General features: G+C 35.2%; 5 protein-coding genes across 6 annotated transcripts; 4 read left to right on the forward strand and 1 right to left on the reverse strand.

Annotated features, from left to right (window-relative positions):
• The first annotated feature begins 2 nt into the window (after positions 1-2).
• On the forward strand, positions 3-5,125 carry LOC139105054 (carboxypeptidase B). Its single transcript, XM_070660935.1, has 9 exons — positions 3-1,276; positions 1,619-2,011; positions 2,129-2,228; positions 2,625-2,730; positions 2,853-3,014; positions 3,150-3,363; positions 3,712-3,942; positions 4,096-4,280; positions 4,445-5,125. Exons 1-9 carry the CDS (start codon positions 1,110-1,112, stop codon positions 4,618-4,620), a joined length of 1,734 nt encoding a protein of 577 aa, XP_070517036.1. The 5' UTR covers positions 3-1,109; the 3' UTR covers positions 4,621-5,125.
• Positions 5,126-5,227: 102 nt separating this feature from the next.
• On the forward strand, positions 5,228-7,372 carry LOC139105063 (trypsin-1-like). Its single transcript, XM_070660954.1, has 4 exons — positions 5,228-5,528; positions 5,764-6,058; positions 6,512-6,815; positions 6,961-7,372. The coding sequence occupies exons 1-4, from the start codon at positions 5,486-5,488 to the stop codon at positions 7,129-7,131; spliced, it is 813 nt and encodes a 270-aa protein (XP_070517055.1). The 5' UTR covers positions 5,228-5,485; the 3' UTR covers positions 7,132-7,372.
• Positions 7,373-8,511: 1,139 nt separating this feature from the next.
• On the forward strand, positions 8,512-10,178 carry LOC139105062 (chymotrypsin-1-like). The gene is made up of 4 exons (XM_070660953.1): positions 8,512-8,783; positions 9,019-9,325; positions 9,520-9,826; positions 9,929-10,178. The coding sequence occupies exons 1-4, from the start codon at positions 8,732-8,734 to the stop codon at positions 10,088-10,090; spliced, it is 828 nt and encodes a 275-aa protein (XP_070517054.1). The 5' UTR covers positions 8,512-8,731; the 3' UTR covers positions 10,091-10,178.
• A 222-nt stretch (positions 10,179-10,400) lies between these two features.
• Positions 10,401-15,273, reverse strand: LOC139105058 (carboxypeptidase B). Of its 2 annotated transcripts, none has more exons than XM_070660944.1 (5): positions 15,154-15,273; positions 13,234-13,428; positions 11,760-11,893; positions 11,281-11,679; positions 10,401-11,126 (listed from the first exon to the last, which is right to left on the reverse strand). In XM_070660944.1, exons 1-5 carry the CDS (start codon positions 15,173-15,175, stop codon positions 10,764-10,766), a joined length of 1,113 nt encoding a protein of 370 aa, XP_070517045.1. In that variant the 5' UTR covers positions 15,176-15,273; the 3' UTR covers positions 10,401-10,763. The 2 variants fall into 2 exon arrangements, with proteins under 2 accessions (XP_070517045.1, XP_070517043.1); XM_070660942.1 differs by lacking the exon at positions 15,154-15,273 and adding an exon at positions 13,555-13,847.
• LOC139105064 (peptidyl-prolyl cis-trans isomerase, rhodopsin-specific isozyme) lies at positions 14,464-17,142 on the forward strand. The gene is made up of 6 exons (XM_070660955.1): positions 14,464-14,629; positions 15,198-15,402; positions 15,515-15,717; positions 15,928-16,067; positions 16,574-16,774; positions 17,052-17,142. The coding sequence occupies exons 1-5, from the start codon at positions 14,576-14,578 to the stop codon at positions 16,668-16,670; spliced, it is 699 nt and encodes a 232-aa protein (XP_070517056.1). The 5' UTR covers positions 14,464-14,575; the 3' UTR covers positions 16,671-16,774; positions 17,052-17,142.
• Positions 17,143-17,204: the final 62 nt, after the last annotated feature.

Below are 17,204 nucleotides of genomic sequence, written 5' to 3' on the forward strand. Positions count from 1 at the left end.
TCCGCCAAGAAATTAATTTTAATTCTTATTATAGAATTAAAATTAAATAAAAAGGGTTTTATCGCTTTTAACGACTTTGCCCAAAGAATCATTAAAAGTAATTTACAATGATTTATTATCTCTCTTGAATTACCGGCGTGAAGAACAGAAAGAATTCGCGCAGAGAGAAATTAAGTTTCTAATAGTAATAAATAAATTCTTCGTCCGCGCGTGTTCAGGTTTTATTAAAAGTTAACAAAGTTAACTATATGATAATTGCGTAAAGCTATTACGGAGAGAAGTGGATTTAATACATATAGTTACGGTTGTTTGAGCACTGATATCGTGAAAACGTGTTTTGCTAACGGCAAACTTACTGACCTACTATGCATCCCGTCATGCCACAAACAAATTTACCGAGTTACACCTTGTTTAAAAAAGTTGTCCCTCGTGTAACTCTGTTATTTTATAATCATCGACGTCAATATTAATAATAAAATTATTTCTTTCACCGTATAAAAATTCACAATTAAACGGCGCGATCTATTCAAACTTTAATAAAGAAGTAATTAAAAAATGTCCAGGAATCAAAAAGAAAATTTAAACCTTTTATAATTCGTGCATATAACATAAACTAAAAAGTAATCAAATTAATTTATTTAAAATTAATATTCAATTTATTATTATCATTTAGTAAACGGTTTATAATTTTTTTTTCTTTTTTCTACATTAATAAGTGACATTAAAATAATTGTACATTGTACATTAAAAGTAATGTCAATTTTTATTTTTTAGTTTCACTGTTACTGCAAACGGTCATGATGTTATTATGCCGAATGAGTAATCAAGCCGAATCAATTTAAATCACCGTGAGTCGACGTCGTTAGACGCAAAAGTCCTCCTAGCACTTGGAACATCCCATCTATTAACCCCGAAGCCTCTGAGCTGCTGCATAACTGAAGAATGAACGTCCAGTGCAGAAATGAAATCCCGTAATCCAAGCCCGTGAGGCAGAACAGTGAAACCGCCGTATTTCACATGCCCGTACGAGCCAGCGGCAACTGGTTCCGGCTGCAGTCAACGAGAAACCTTCGAGACGCTCGAGCATCCCGGCGTGATCGAAGCACGCCATGAATATCAGCGTCGAGCCGATCTTGTGCGTGTTCTTCGGGATTTTGGGAATCTTTACCCCGGCGAACTGCAATCCGTATCGCGGTAATTATACGGCGACACAGCTACGGTACGATCGCACGAAGAATCTGTTCGAGGAGGAAAGAGCTTTAGATGCATTTAGTGGGTTGGTGTCGATAGCGAATAATCAAAAGTTTGTTTAATATATTTGTGAACTAAGTTATCTCATTATGTTAAAGAAAAGATCCCGAAGAGATTTTTATTCTATTTTTATTATTTTAAATTTAAATGAAACTCTCGCGCGGAAAAGATTTTTATAAATTGCGTGCTGCAGATTTTTATAAATTATATTTTTTTAATTAAATAGAATCTCGGGTGGTTACCGATTACAAAAGTATTAAGTGTATTTTAATACATAATCTTTAGAAGATATAATAACATATAAAAAATATTTAAAGGCATTTTAAAAGACGCTTGCAGAGTTAGAAAAATAATGTTCGACATGCAGTTCGCAGAATGGCCGTAATAATCGAGAGATGCAATTGTGCTCGAATTCCAAGGATAAAGAAGAAGAAAGACTTGCACTCGCTGAACCAGATAATCATCTCGAAAACACACCTAGAGAATCGTTTTGGGATGACGATGATTACCGAGGTTTTTCGCTGTTTGGCCTCGTTGAATCCATGCTGGCCGTTGTGGCGAACGGACTCAGCACAGTCATGAGCAGCATTGTCGGCACCGAGAAGAAGGATTCACGGTCAGATAGCAGGAGAATAAATTACAGAAATTATCATTTAATTAGGGCGTTTCCCATCACGGAAAATCAGGCTGAAGATCTACGTGATTTAAGAGACGCCGAGCCCGAAGACATTAAGTTTTGGTCCTTTCCAAATCCCAACAGGTTCGTATTTATTTTATCTTTTATAATTTTGACGATTTAATACTTTGTTTGTAATTTAATAATATTTCTAACTAATTACTTTGATACATTTACACGTATATATATTTTTCCCGGCAGAACGTCCGACATAATCGTCGCACCGGATCTCGTGAACGACGTTAAGGACTATTTGAGAGAGAAAAAAATCGACTTCAAGATATTAATATCAGATATTCAGGTAAAACATATGTATCTTCGTAATTATAAAACAACGTATATATAATTGTCTCATTAATTGGCGGAAATGTGGCAGGAATATTCCGATGCCTTGTGATGTCCATGTCTAACGCTGACACGCTTTACTTATGGTCTTTTCAACATTTCTTGTAGCAGAAAGATACGACAGTAACGAATAAATCATCATTTGCTATATTGAAATGTTGGATCAAAGGTTTCCAATTCTGCATATATTTAACGTATATTTATGCGTGTTATTGACTGCTGACCGTTGTATTAGAAAAGAGAAATCTTGCCGATTGTCTATTTGATTAATTGACTTGCAATTAGAAAGAAAATTTTGAGCTGAATGTCGTTAATCCAGAGCGGGGAAATACTTTCTGTTTTTGATTAATAGAAGACGATCTCTTATCAAAATCCGAAGATGTCCAAAGAACAACGCGAGGACTTGGTCACCACTCAAGGCCACACGATGACGTGGAAACGTTATCATCGATACGGAGGTAATTGTTGCAAGATGTATTTTACGTCGCGCTTAATGAATTTAATTTATATATTTTTAAATGGAAATATAAAATGCAATTTAATTATTTTTATTTTAACAAGCTGATTTCTTTTTTGGCAGATATCGTACGCTACTTAGAATACTTGGCCTTCAGATATCCTAAAATGGTAGAGCTGGTGACTATCGGTCATAGCTACGAAGGCCAGCCAATAAAAATGGCCAAGGTTTCTACGGGATTGAACAAGGAAGGCGAAAAGAAACCAGCTATTTGGATCGATGCCGGTAAGTTCTTTTTACAGCATTTCTCGTGTGCAACTTGTTGACCAAAACTATGGTCAGCCGGTTTTCACCGGCTTCAAACGCTTTCCACACATCCCGTTAGATCATCTTTTCGGTAAACCGTCATCGTTTTCGCAGGCATGCACGGACGAGAATGGATCGGCACCGCGGTGGCGACCTACATTTTAAGCCAGCTGGTTGAGAAAAACTCGAGTTACTCGAAATTGTTAGATAATTCCGACTGGATGATCCTGCCGGTTGTAAATCCCGACGGTTACGAGTATAGCCATGTCGGCGACCGCTTTTGGCGAAAAACTCGGAGCAATCACGTGGAAAGTCAGAACGATAGTAGGTGAGAATAGGAGTGTCGTCTATTATTTTAGCAGAGTCTCCGCAAAGTCTTAATTAATCAATTAATGTCAACTGTATTTGCTCGATCTTATTGTGTGTATTTGACAAGGGGCGATATGTGTATATATTAAGAGAAATATTGGAGATTAGATTATCGACTTTAATTTAAAAAGATTTTGAGATAAAAAGATGAGAGCTTGTTAATTCGTTTATATAATGTTAATTATATAATAAGTCTAAACAAAAATACTGTTTAAGTCCTGTTACATAACGAGTACTCGAGCAAGAAAATAATTTTGAAAGCCTCGCGTGCTGCTAAACTAAAACAGCCCGTGATCTTCTTTCCCAGATACACGCCTTCTAATCTACTACAATTCGTGACGCATTACGCGAGGTGGTTCTGGACTACATGCGAGGGAGTCGATCCGAATCGAAATTTTGCTTACCACTGGGGCGAAGAAAAACAAGGCAGCGCCAGCTCAGATCCTTGTCAGGAAACATATTCCGGACCTTTTGCCTTCTCTGAGCCCGAGACGAAGGCTATGGCGGACTACATTTTGGCGAATAAACAAAATATACGGTATTTCACTGCAATCAAATTAATATCTAATTAATTTAAACGATTACTTGTTAAAAAATATTTTAATTTAACTTTTAATTTATCACTGTGATATTAAATTTAATAAAAGAAAAGAAAAATAATTATCTTTAAATATACATTTTTTCTTTTCAGAATGTATTTAACTTTGCATTCTTATTCCCAAATGTGGTTGGTGCCGTGGGGTCACACGCGTTCAAAACCGTCGGATTACACTGACTTGATGAATGTCGCGAGAAAAGCAATCAACGCGATCGCGAAGGTACACGGTACTAATTATCAGCTAGGACCATCGGCGGAATTAATGTATCCGACTTCTGGTAAGAATTACTTATATTTGACGCTTGAAATTTATATGAAAGGCTTAACGTGCTGATTTACGGCTATTACGAAAATCCAACGTCGAGATAATACGGCGGTGCTTCGCAACTCGTCAACGTCAAGGCAAATTAAAATTATTAAAGAGTTTGTTCACCGTTTTCAGGAGCGTCCGACGACTGGGCCAAAGGCGTTGCTTCGATAAAGTACGCTTATACGGTAGAGCTACGTGATCGCGGAACGTACGGATTTCTATTACCGGCCACCCAGATAGTTCCGACTGCACGAGAGATTTGGGCGGGAATCAGGGCGATCGCTCGCTTAGTTACCTGCAACACCTGAAAGTTCCGCTCAATGCGCATTTAGACAACGAGCATTCTTTGTTTTTCTTTTCTTTTTTTTTTTTTTTTTTTTTTTTTTGGTTTCTTAATGCAGATAACCGGATCAGTGCCCTTAGTGAATCACACAAGTGTGAGATTTCACCGTGATTTTTACGCAATAGACATTGATGAACCGGGAACGTCGATAGGGTATCAAGAAATCGGTACTCATGTCGATATCGAAATAAATAAAATGCGCTGCAAAAGATTGTACTTTAAGAATTATTTTGATTAAAACGTCTAGATTAAATATAACGTTTGTAACTATCTGGAATCTGTCTGTACATTTTTCTTCATAGATTACGTTTATGTGTATATAGAATTATATTTAGAGAAAAGAGAATGTGCAATGTATAAAAATGTGATGAATGTATTTATTATTTATATATTTTATAAATAATAAATTAATTTGTATAAATAATAACTTAATAAGTTATACTTTACCGATTAAAACTACTATTACTTTATTCGGCTTGTTCTTTATGTACTTTAATTCCAATTAAAATTATAACGTACGTAATGCAATAGATAAAGGCAATATTCTGAAGATGAAAGAATACATTTTTATATATATAAAATGGACATGTATAGAAATAACGTTAGTTTACTTTGTTCGAAAAAAAAATTCCTCGTCTTAATGGGGATAAATCAATGATAACAAAAATAGACAGTGCATGCTTATCTATGCGTTCAAGAAGAAATTGCGTTATCAAGGTTAATCCAAAATACACGCATACCTTATCGCGAGATATTGCCTGTTATTTCGTACTATATAAACCGTGAAATCTTCTTCACCACTCAGGTTTCATTGAGCCGACATACCGACAATGTTGATTCGATCCTTTTTAACTACTGTTTTGGTATTCCAGGGTAAGTGCACGCATTTATTTTTAGCTTTATATCAAAAACTTTATAAGAGATGTACTTATAAATATATGTTTTATCTATAAATGTACGCGTACATTTATGACATTTCTTTTTCTTTTTTAATTCTTTTTATGCATTTTATACATATAAGTGGTAAAAAAAAAAATATATTTAAGCTTTATAAAATTGTTATAATTATAAAGATCTGTGTATTAAAAGTTCTTTTATATTTTTATAGCGTGTCTGGCCGTTCCGTTCGGCCTGAAGCCCAGGATTACCGACGGCGAAGATGCCTCACCGGGTGAATTCCCTTACCAAGTCTCTGTCCAATGGGGTTTCCCACCCTTTATTCCTTATAGCCATTCGTGCGGTGGTTCCATTTTAAACGAAAAATATATTTTAACTGCTGGACATTGTATTCTGAAATACGGTAAACTCAAAGTCCTTGCCGGAAAGCATGTTCTCCTCGGAAGTGAGTCTACTCAGCAAGAAGCTGTAGTCGAAAAAGCTATCGTCCATGAGAATTATCCAGGGTATGTTTATTACTTTTATTTTTAATTAGAACTAAATATTTCAAATACTTAATTAATTATTACATTTAATAATTATAACTAATTGTAGTTCTCAATTTACTTTCTCTTCTATTTATTCTCTTTTAGACTTGTGTGATTTTATATTAAATATTTTGTTAAATAAATTCGTAATTAATAGAAGTGTCAATCCGCGTCTATCTATGTGATTGTGTTTTAAATGTGCGATTCCAATATGAGATACAAAACGACACTTCTTTTCTGTCTGGCTACTTACGTACTTATCATACGCAATCATTCCACAATCTACATTTTACAATCTTTGTCGCATTGCAATATCATCATTTTTGATAAGTTTCTTCACAATCGGCATTTACATTTTCTCACCTGATAATGTATTTAACAAGACTCAAACGTCATTATAATTTTAAACCAAAAAAATAAATTTTTTTTCAGAGGTGTTGCTCCATTCGATATCGCTATTCTAAAACTGAAAACTCCTTTTGTCTTCAACGAGAGAGTGTCTGCCGTCAATTTGCCACAACAGGACGAGGTGCGAACAGGAAACGCCGTACTCTCCGGATGGGGCTCAATCTCCAAGAAGGTGCTTCCCAAACTGCCTGAGGTTCTGCAAAAAGCTACCATTCCCTTGTTAGACAGCAAAGCTTGCCAGGAAAAACTCCCGGACGATTCTAACAGGCCAACGGTTTACGATACACAAATCTGCACCGACGCTGTTGGAGAGATATCCGCTTGTTCTGTAAGTTAAATTTAAACCTTATATTTTTAATTTCCAAATTGCCGCAATTATAATTCAGTACTGTAATGATAGAGACAGTTTGATAATTAAAAGCGGAGTATGGTTCTCTTCACAATATTTTTACTAATTAAATATATTTTTTTAGGGTGACTCTGGTGGTCCACTGGTTCAATTTGACAACGGATCTGCCACTCAGCTTGGTATCGTTTCATGGGGATTTTTCCCATGCGGTGTCGGCCACTTGCCTTCGGTCTACACCCGCGTAGCTTCCTACACTGAATGGATTAATTTAACAATATGGTTAAATTCACAATGATTAATATATTAATAATATGTAATTTTATTTCAATAATTCCTTACTTCTAATTAATCAATGTACTCATTACTACCGTATTTTGAAATATAATACCATTAATATTGTTCTAAAACATTTAAATTTGTAATTTATATATTAAAAACGAATTGTTAATGATAAATGTAGTTTATAAGTACGAAGAATAATGTTTTGCACAACGCAGTAAAAGCTGCAAAAATAAAATAATTGTTTGATATTATAACGTTCTTGCTCCTTTTCTATCTTTTATATATTAATATAATTATTGAATAAATAGAAATTTAGTAATTTTTTTACTTTTATCTGTAACTGTTACAAATAGCAACTTAAATTTTAGTAAAATAGCATTTGCTGATAATAGCTGTAGATAAAGCGGGCAAATAGTTATGATTACCACATTTTTTATGTCACTACTAATTTGACTAGACTTTGATACTTGAATTAGTATATCTTAACTCTTGCACAAACGACAAAACTGTTTTTTATTACTTTATTCCTCTTGTCTTGATAGTTAAACTGATTTTTTGTCTATTTCTGAGCTATTGAATTTTGGTATCACAACGTACACACTTTGAAATATTTTTTTATATAGCTTGGCTAGACAAAGGAGTTTCGTAATCGCATATTTGATACATTAGACAATTTTCTTTTGTTCCTAGCGACGTTATCGCATTATTCCAAGTGCTTGTATATACATTATCGATAATATATTGAATTAAAAGTTGTACTTACAGTGTTAACTGGTTTGTTAAGCGAACGAAAGAAAGAAAGAAACAAATTTTTTTACAGAAATATCTCGGGCCTTTATACACATATCCCCCCCTATAAATATTTTTTCCTTAATTTGGACTGTTTATTGCATTCGAACCGGGAAGTACATATTTTTTTATCAAAAATATCTTGATAAATAAATAAATCAAAAAAATAAATCCATTTTGTTCTGTCACGAAGCAGATTATTGATTTTCCGCATGGTTTTTATATTTTTATCGAAGGATAATGATTGATCATAATCAGATAATAATGATACAAATTTATCTATTGTATGATCCGTCGTAATTGAATTTCAACTTGACTGAAGTTTAAAAAATGTTTCATTATTATTATTAAAATAATTTGTACTGTTACTTATTATATTTAATCGCATACTTATTATATTTAAATAGCATTGAAACAAAATGACGAATAAAAAGAAAGATTAATTAATCTGGCCATTATATATTTCTATGTTGTTTCATTTAGTTAAAAAAAAATGTTTCTTTTTTTTTTTAATAGATTAGTTAAGACAAGCAAGAAAGCAATCTAAACTTTAATTATAATATGATAACAAATATTATATTTGTTACATATATGTATAATATAAATCCTTTGTATGATTTAATGTGTATCGATATACTTACACGGATTAAGTCAGATGAAAGATTTGTGTCTGGGGTAAATCTTTCTTATCTTCCACGTGTACTACGAATTCCACAGATTACAATGGATTATCAGTGCATTGTCATTATTGATATCGTACGGATGCACTTAACGAAACGAGTATAAAATGCAGAAAATTTGTGGAACTGGCATCAATCAACAACATGTTTCCTAAAGCAATCGTGTCCTTCGTTCTCTTGGCTGTGGCTGTTGCTGGTAAGTCCATTTTCACGACACTTTTATATAATATATATAATTCATTAAACTGAAATTAAAAAAAAAAAAAATAAAGTAACACGTAGTAGTTACTTATTATATTATTAAATATTCTTCTAATTAAATGATTCTTTCTATAAAATAATTATATTTTACAGAAATAATTATCAAGCATTACAATTAATTTTTTACCTGTAAATATATTTTTTTTAAATATTATTTATTCAATTTTTAGCGAGACCACGAGTTGGTCTCCAGTTGCCAACGGTCTTCCGGCCATCCTCTCCTCAAGTGGTCGGAGGTGAGGAGGCACCAGTCAACGGTTATCCCTATATAGTCTCCCTTCAAATGTACTCCCAGCATTTCTGCGCCGGATCTGTCTTGAACGAAAACTGGATCATAACCGCGGCGCACTGTGTTCAGGCAGTTCCTTCTGTAAATTATCTTAGCGTTAAAGCTGGAAAGCATAACATTGAAAAGACCGAGTCCACTGAACAAACAGTCAAAGTATCTAAATCATATGTTCATTCAAGCTACGGAGGGTGAGTAAAAAATATAATTAAAAAGTGAAATGTTTGAATAGTAAAGTTAATTTTTAATCTATTTTTTAAATTATACCTTTGTTAACTCTTAACTTTAAACGCAACTATCTTTGAAGCTAATTAACGAATGTATAATTGCAGATTGCAATATATATTTGTATAACTCTTTTAATTTTTCTTTTTTTTTTTTTCAGCGGTGTTGGCCCATATGACATTGGTCTGCTTAAGCTCTCAACTCCATTGAAGTTCAACAATGAAGTGCAACCTATCAAGTTGGCCGCGCCAGAAAGTGACCCGTCGGGAGAGGCATGGCTTTGCGGATGGGGCTCTATCTCGTCCAGCCATTTCCCAGAAATGCCGTCTAAACTTCAACACGTTCAAATGGAAATCGTCGACCGACAGACTTGCCATGAATCTGTCGAGCGTTTAACAGGATCTTCTCCCGTTCACGAGACCAACGTCTGCACTGGACCATTATACGATCAGATCTCCGCGTGCAGCGTAAGTCTCAAGGCTTTCTAGTCTCAGGCTAATAAATTTAATTAATTTTAATAGCCTTATTTGTTAATTAAAACATAACGATTTAATATGTCAATGTTTTAGGGTGACTCCGGTGGCCCTCTAATCGCGTACGAAGGACAACAACCAGAGCTCATTGGAATAGTGTCTTGGGGTATTATTCCATGTGGTAGCGCGGGTGCGCCATCCGTCTACACCAGGGTGTCCAAATTCAATTCTTGGGTCCAGGAAAAAATCAGTAGTTAACGACTGTAACATTGACGACGTATCAATGCATACTGATGACGACATATTATATAATATTCAACATAAATAAATATGCAGCATAAATAAACGATGGTGTTTCTGATTCTAAACCTATTAATATAATACATAATTACGGGAACGTCGTAACTACATTGCTATAACTTCGCCGCCGCGCTTCGAATTAATAATATTTTTTAATACTGCGTTTTGATCTCAGTGATATTACGAATCGTATAAATCGCAAAAGTGAAAAAAACATTTGAACTTAAACAATAATTTAATTAATCGAGAAAAAATTAATATTAATGAGTAATATGCTATTCCTGTTTTTATTTTATTTAACAGATAAGAGTCACAAACTTATCTGAATATACACCCGGCACTCGCTAATATACAATGTATACTCTAAATAATTAAAAATTAATGTTTATATAAAATAAAGACCATCTGAAATAATTAACAATAATATAATACAAATGATCATTGCAACATCAAGTTTAATATTATAAAAGTTTAACCGGCCTCATCAAATTTAAATACGAAAAGCTGCACCTTCATAAAATATTCGACATTTAATAACATTCATAACGAATGAGCTGAAAACGTCTTCAATTTACATCTGTTATTCTAATTAAAATTCTCCAATCAGTTTTAGAAGCATAAATCAATCTGATTACGACGTTTGGACAACGTCCGTAATTACTTGTATCGCGGCTAGCGCTTCTTTGGCCGTCGGAATAATATAACGAGCTGGCAATATGAAGCCGTGTCTACCGGTATCTCGCAATTCGACTGTATATGTATACTTAATTTTAAGCAAAGCCTTGGCCCAATCGTCAGACCCGCCAGCAGCAGGATACAACGTTATGGCGCTGTTTCCGACGGTATAGGAAGTCTTGTCACCTGTTGCCTTTTTCATAGCCTCAGCCATTTGCCGGCCTGCTTTATCAAGATCGAGATAATCAGGGGGCAAACGCTGGTCATATCCCCACGGATAAAGAATGTATTGACCATACGAGTGGAATGATACATATGCCTGCAAAGAAAAAAAATTAACAAGGTACACAAAATATTGTAATATCTAATATCAATTAATATTTAAAAATTATACTGTTCATGAATTATACGATATAAAAGCTCCGCGATATTTTTAAATAAGATGTTTTAAATTAGAATATTTAATTACTAACTTTGAAATTCGCTGAACTAGCCTCAAAGAAGTTCCGAATGGCATCGGTTTCCGGCTCGGAGAATAGTTTGCTACCCGGATACGTCTCGTGGCACATATTTTTACTGGTCCCTTTTCCACCCCAGCGATAGCCAAAGTTCCTGTTTAAATCTATGCCAGCGCACCTCGAGCCCGCTCTTCTGTTTTTACGCCACAAGCGATCGGAGGTGAAACTGTATTCGTATCCGTCCGGATTAACTACCGGTAAGATGTAATAGTCCGTTGTTAAGGAATCGCTGTTCTCCACCAGGTAGTCAATGATGTAAGTTACAGCCGCCGGCGAAATCCATTCCCTGGCGTGGATACCGCCGTCAATCCAAATCGCAGGTGCGTTAGTTTTACCATTACTGATTCTCAATACCTTAAAATTCGAAAGAAAATTTTAAACACCCGAATTTCTTATCGGCTTTGAAACATAAATGCGAATCATTAGGTGGATACCTTGAGAAGTCGACCCTCGACGGACTTGCCGATGGTTTGAACAGAACAGACGTCGGGATAAGTTTCAGCGAGATAGTCCAAATACCCAAGAATGTCGTCTAGACGATGATAACTGCTCCATTCCATTCGGTGACCTAGCGGATACATCTTCAAGATTATTCAGTGATTGCACGTGTCCTCACGCGCCTGTATAATAATCGCTTCGCAGATTCAACTTGATTTAAACCATGCGTATTTTAAAATATTTTTAATATACTTCGGTATGTGTTACCTTACGTTACGTGTTTGATATATCATTCCGAATCCACGAAGCGAATTATGCGCGTCCGAAAAAGCTCACCCCTAAAACGCCAAAGGTCACCCGCACCATGCATACTAACGGGGTAACGAAGAGGACGAGGACGTGGATATCTATTTCTGATTCTCTGCCACCAAGCGTAGCGAGCTAAAAAATCATTCACTTCGGTGACAGAAGCACATACGCCTATTATAATAATCCCCAAATGGCTCAGATTTGCTCAGGTAATTTAATTAATTAATTAATTAATTAACTTATGTTCCAACGACTTTTCGACCGTTCGTACGATTGTCCGCGAACGTTACAATAATTTCTTGCGTGGTTCAGTATCCAAACCTCGTCGAGGTTGCTCTGAATAACGGCATCGAGATCAGATTGACCAGCTATGCAAATGACCGTAAGAAAGAACGGAAAAAAATAAAAAAAAAACGTCGAAACGTCGCGGAACGCCTGTACGTGCGAAGACTACGTGCGTGTTTTACACGGGCCTTACAAGTAAAGTCTAACTGTTAATGTTAATCAGCATTGAAGCGAAACCGGGTTACCAAGTGGGATTCACTTGAGGCCGATAACCTCGATTCGTTTCTGACTGTCTCCCTACGAATCAAATTGAATAACAATTAAGAGTATTGTTATTTATTAATTGAGAAATTCCCATTTAATTAAAAAAAAAAAAAATAATAAAAGTACTATTTAAATTAATCTAATCCGAAAGAAATCACTGTTGAGCGTATTTTCGAAGAAGGATCGTCTATTTTTTTTTTTATTAGCTTCTTTTGTTACGTGACCAACTAAAGAAACCATCAAACAATAGCTTCTTCCGTGACTTTGATGAATGCCAGTAAAACGAGTCTAATTTTGAAGCCGTTCTTTTTTTTTATGACTAATGAGAGTGTCAAAATGAGAAGAAAAAAAAATGGCAAAAAGCGATGTCGAAGCAATAAGCAGTGATTAATTAATCTTGTATAAGCTCTTGATAAAAATTAACAAAAAACACTCAGCGATACATTTTTTTTTTCTTTTTTTTCTGCACTAAAGTATTAATAATAAAATTATTATTATTTAAGTATAAAAAATTTTTATCTTTTTAATTTTTTTTTTTGATTATCGCTGAATGGTTTTAAAATAATCAATTACAAAAGTCAATCGATATAAATTATAATAAAAGCCTCAAACCATTCCGTCCTTCAAGCTCAGCTTGCATTTGCATCGAAAGGGGCATATTCTCATCGTCGATCGCATCCTGCACATCATTGATCAGTACTTCGTATTTTATCCCGCAGTTTTTCAGTATCGAGTCGACATTGCCGATCATATAGTTCCGCACGAAAATGTCGGTGGTTGATGGTTCGTTGGTCCATATCGAATACGCTATACAGAAAAAGAATTTGTTTAGCGATAGTGTTATTTTTCTTTTTTTTTTTTAATTTAATTTATGCTACATTATAAATTAGAACGCAAAATAACAGTTAGATTCGAACGTTACTTATTACATACTTCCATATTCGTCATACTGCTTTACAAACTCGTTTACGGAATCGTTATGCTTAAAAACTCTCCACACTTGATCTCCGTCGTAAACGATTCGCTTCTGAGGATCGATTTTACGGGCTCGTTGACTAGAATCACTATTGTAAGCTACTGCTTCTTCCGCGGTGGTATCCGCGGAAAACGTTGCGTCGACGACGACGACGATGATCGCGATCATCATCGCCGTCATCCATTTCTTGGGCTCCGCTCGTAACTGTACACCGTAACCCATTTTCAACGAAACTGTTCCGAACAACATAATGCACCCGGCTTTTATAATATCGCGCGGCTATCGGGAATAACGGAACAGCTCGATTGAGAATCCGAGGATTGCCGAATCCGTTACAATCAAACTCAGATCGAGACAAATATGCTTTAAAGTTGCGTAAAAATTTCTCGAATGATAATTAATAATGATAAAATATTTTTTTATATAATATAAAGTGACCGAAATGATGAACTCGCGCGTTTGTCGCCGATAATTTTATAGAAAACTGTTTAGACTCGGTAACATTGAATAAATATTAAAAAATTTTGCGATAAAATATCAAATTCTAATTAATAACATAAAGAAAGACTAAAAGAAGAAAGTATTTTTATCTGTCGTTAAAAGTGACGATTTATAATCGTTGACATTTGAAAGAAATTAATTTTTTATCAAGGTAGTCTTTCGCTTTATAGTAATTTACATTTAATTCTTCTTTTCTTTAATTACATAATTATTTATAAATTTATAAATGTGATTGTGCACTGCAAGAATTTGTTTATTGTTTGTTGCAACTAGTTCATTGATTCGCGGCTGCTTTATTCGATTTAAAGCGCCGACGCGGCTCTCGATGACGACGTTAATTACGAGCATACACGCGGCTTCTGCGTATCTTCCTCGTATCGTTCTTGCACCGTTGCATCGCGTTTTAAACAATCGATTAAAAAGAAGCAGTGACATCCGTATTGTCTCAAAGAAACATTGGAACGAAATCGCCAAAGTATGAAGTGCCTGTTAATGATCACCGTTCTCGTAGCTTTCGCTTCGACTATCAAGGTATATTGTGAATTTATTAATTCTATATTTATCGTATCAGCAGGTATTAACCCGATTAATTAACCTAATTAAACTTTGTTCGATATTATTTTGCAATGGTTAATTAATTTCAAGCTCGTGTCTTTGCACACCATAAAATTAAATAAGACGAGAGAATAATAGGTCGGACAGGCGTGTTATCTTTGTACGTCATAAGGTTTCCCGAGTTTTTCGATGAACCAAGCTGTCATAGATTCATACACGGGACTTTGCATGCGAGTAATTCCTCAGCAAATATATTATAGACATAACACTGTTAATCATATTTTTTCACGTCAGACAATAACGTTATCAGGCGGCGTATTTGTTTCACAACTGTTTAAATAATACATTTTCGGTGTTTCACCGTAATGTGATTTAGATTAAAAGTAACGGGTTGGCGAGTTGTCTCTGACCCTTGTATGCCGCACGACCATTTAATTCTCGACTTTATATTTAATTCTAATAAATAATTATTATATAATTGTAAAAGCGAGTTAATATACCTTTTACAAAATCTATTTTCATTAATATTATTTCATTCTTTCAGGCCGAAGTATTCAGAGTCACCGATCAAGTGTACTTCGACATCATGATCAATAATCACCCAGTCGGCAGAATCGTCATCGGCCTGTTCGGCGACGTCGCCCCGAAAACGGTGAAGAACTTTATCACCTTCGCTACCACCGGTGTGGCTGGAAAAAAATACGCAGGAACTAAATTCCATCGCGTGATAAAGAGGTTTATGATTCAAGGTTCCGCCCTAGTTTTTCTGATTAGAAATTATCTACTCGTTAAATATTGCATACAGTTTTAATTGTTATCTGGATTCGCGGCTATGCGTATTAATGTTATACCTGTAATCAGGCGGCGATGTTGAAAATGACGACGGCACCGGCTCCATTAGTATTTACGGCAAGTATTTCGACGACGAAACCTTTGCGGTGAAGCACACCGGGTCGTTGACCATCAGCATGGCGAACTCTGGAAAAAACACGAACGGATGTCAGTTCTTTATCACCACCATAGGAACGCCTTGGCTGGATGATCACCACACAGCATTCGGAAAAGTATAAAAGAAGAAAAAAAGCATATATAAAATTATAGACTTGATTGATTGACTGGGTAAAGACCGAGCTTCAAACAATTTTTAGAAAAAAAATATAAAAGAAAAAAGAAAACGTTTTACTTTGCACGAAAATATTTTAATTAAAATATATTGAAATATCCTTTTGCTAATTATATTTATTAACTATTTGTCGTTGATAATTATTTTGTAGGTGGTCAGCGGTGAAGCTGTGGTCTTTAGAATCGAACAGACTGAGACTGATAGCGATGATGTTCCAATCGCTCCTGTAATCATCTACGACAGTGGAGTTCTTCCAACGGAGCCATTTACCATATCAGACAATCCTTACGAGTAATTCAGCATTAATCGACATAACTTTAATGTTATTAATTTGTTATCTAGCTCGACTCTCCCGTAAGCTTAACAAGCCCGTCGTTATCCTATTTATTAATTGCGAGCTGTATTTTATTACTAATTACCTTCGTATAATTCAAGAGCTTTAATTGTCGCAATAATTAATCAAGTAAGAGCTACATAAAATTAGTTAGAAATTAAAAAAGAAATATTTCTCGGCAGCCTTGTAGTCTTCACCGTGAGCGCAATTGCAATCACGTTGTGCATGTTCTAAACTTTCTCTCGCATCGTAATCGGTTAAATTAATAACTGCTAAGTAGACATTAGTACGGGAGCAAACATTGCAATTTCAATGTAGCTCGCACAAGCTGATTGACAGTATATTCTTCGGTGTAGCTTAGCTGCCTGTTTTGCGCTACGTCTTTATCTGGGCAAATAATCTTTCGGTGACACAGCTGAGTTCATAATTCATTAATGCAATATTAAAATGTGCATATTTACAGTGCATGGGCGTGGATTAAGGCGACCTACGTGCCGTTGGGATTTAGCTTCTCGATACTCGCGGTCTTCCATTACCTGATGAAACAATTGAATGTCTGAGCGGCTATCTCGTTGAAAGACTAACTCGGAGAACGAATTTATACGTACCTCTACTCCATCCGCAAACGTCACATTCATTTTTACATACGAAAACATATGTAACAGTACGTCCTTTGTATACTCATTGTCAGGAGAGAATTGTTATGGCGCAGAGTGGATAATGTAGATTTCCGCTTCGCTTCGATAACGCGAAAAAAAGAGTGCATCTGGCGCCATCTCTCTGAAGTTCGTGAGATTACTCGTCAGATAATTAATTCACTCTGTAACAAATTAATTTACTCAAACTAATAATAAGAAACGAAAGATAATATACACACAGCGTCATAAAACCGTTTGACAATTTTATATTCACCCGATCTTTCTTTCTTCTTACATTCGCAGGATGCAAGTTTTTCTAAACGTCATGAAGCTGTGAAATACGTACCGGAATCTCTTCGTCGCGTAATAACGTATTACGTTTAGCAAAGCGGAAAGGGATACGGAGCGAAGAAAAGCGTTTCCTTCGCAATTAAGTCCCGATTAATTGCGTTGAAC

Source organism: Cardiocondyla obscurior, linkage group LG08, assembly GCF_019399895.1.
Source record: "Cardiocondyla obscurior isolate alpha-2009 linkage group LG08, Cobs3.1, whole genome shotgun sequence".
NCBI classification, from domain to species: Eukaryota; Metazoa; Arthropoda; class Insecta; order Hymenoptera; family Formicidae; genus Cardiocondyla; species Cardiocondyla obscurior.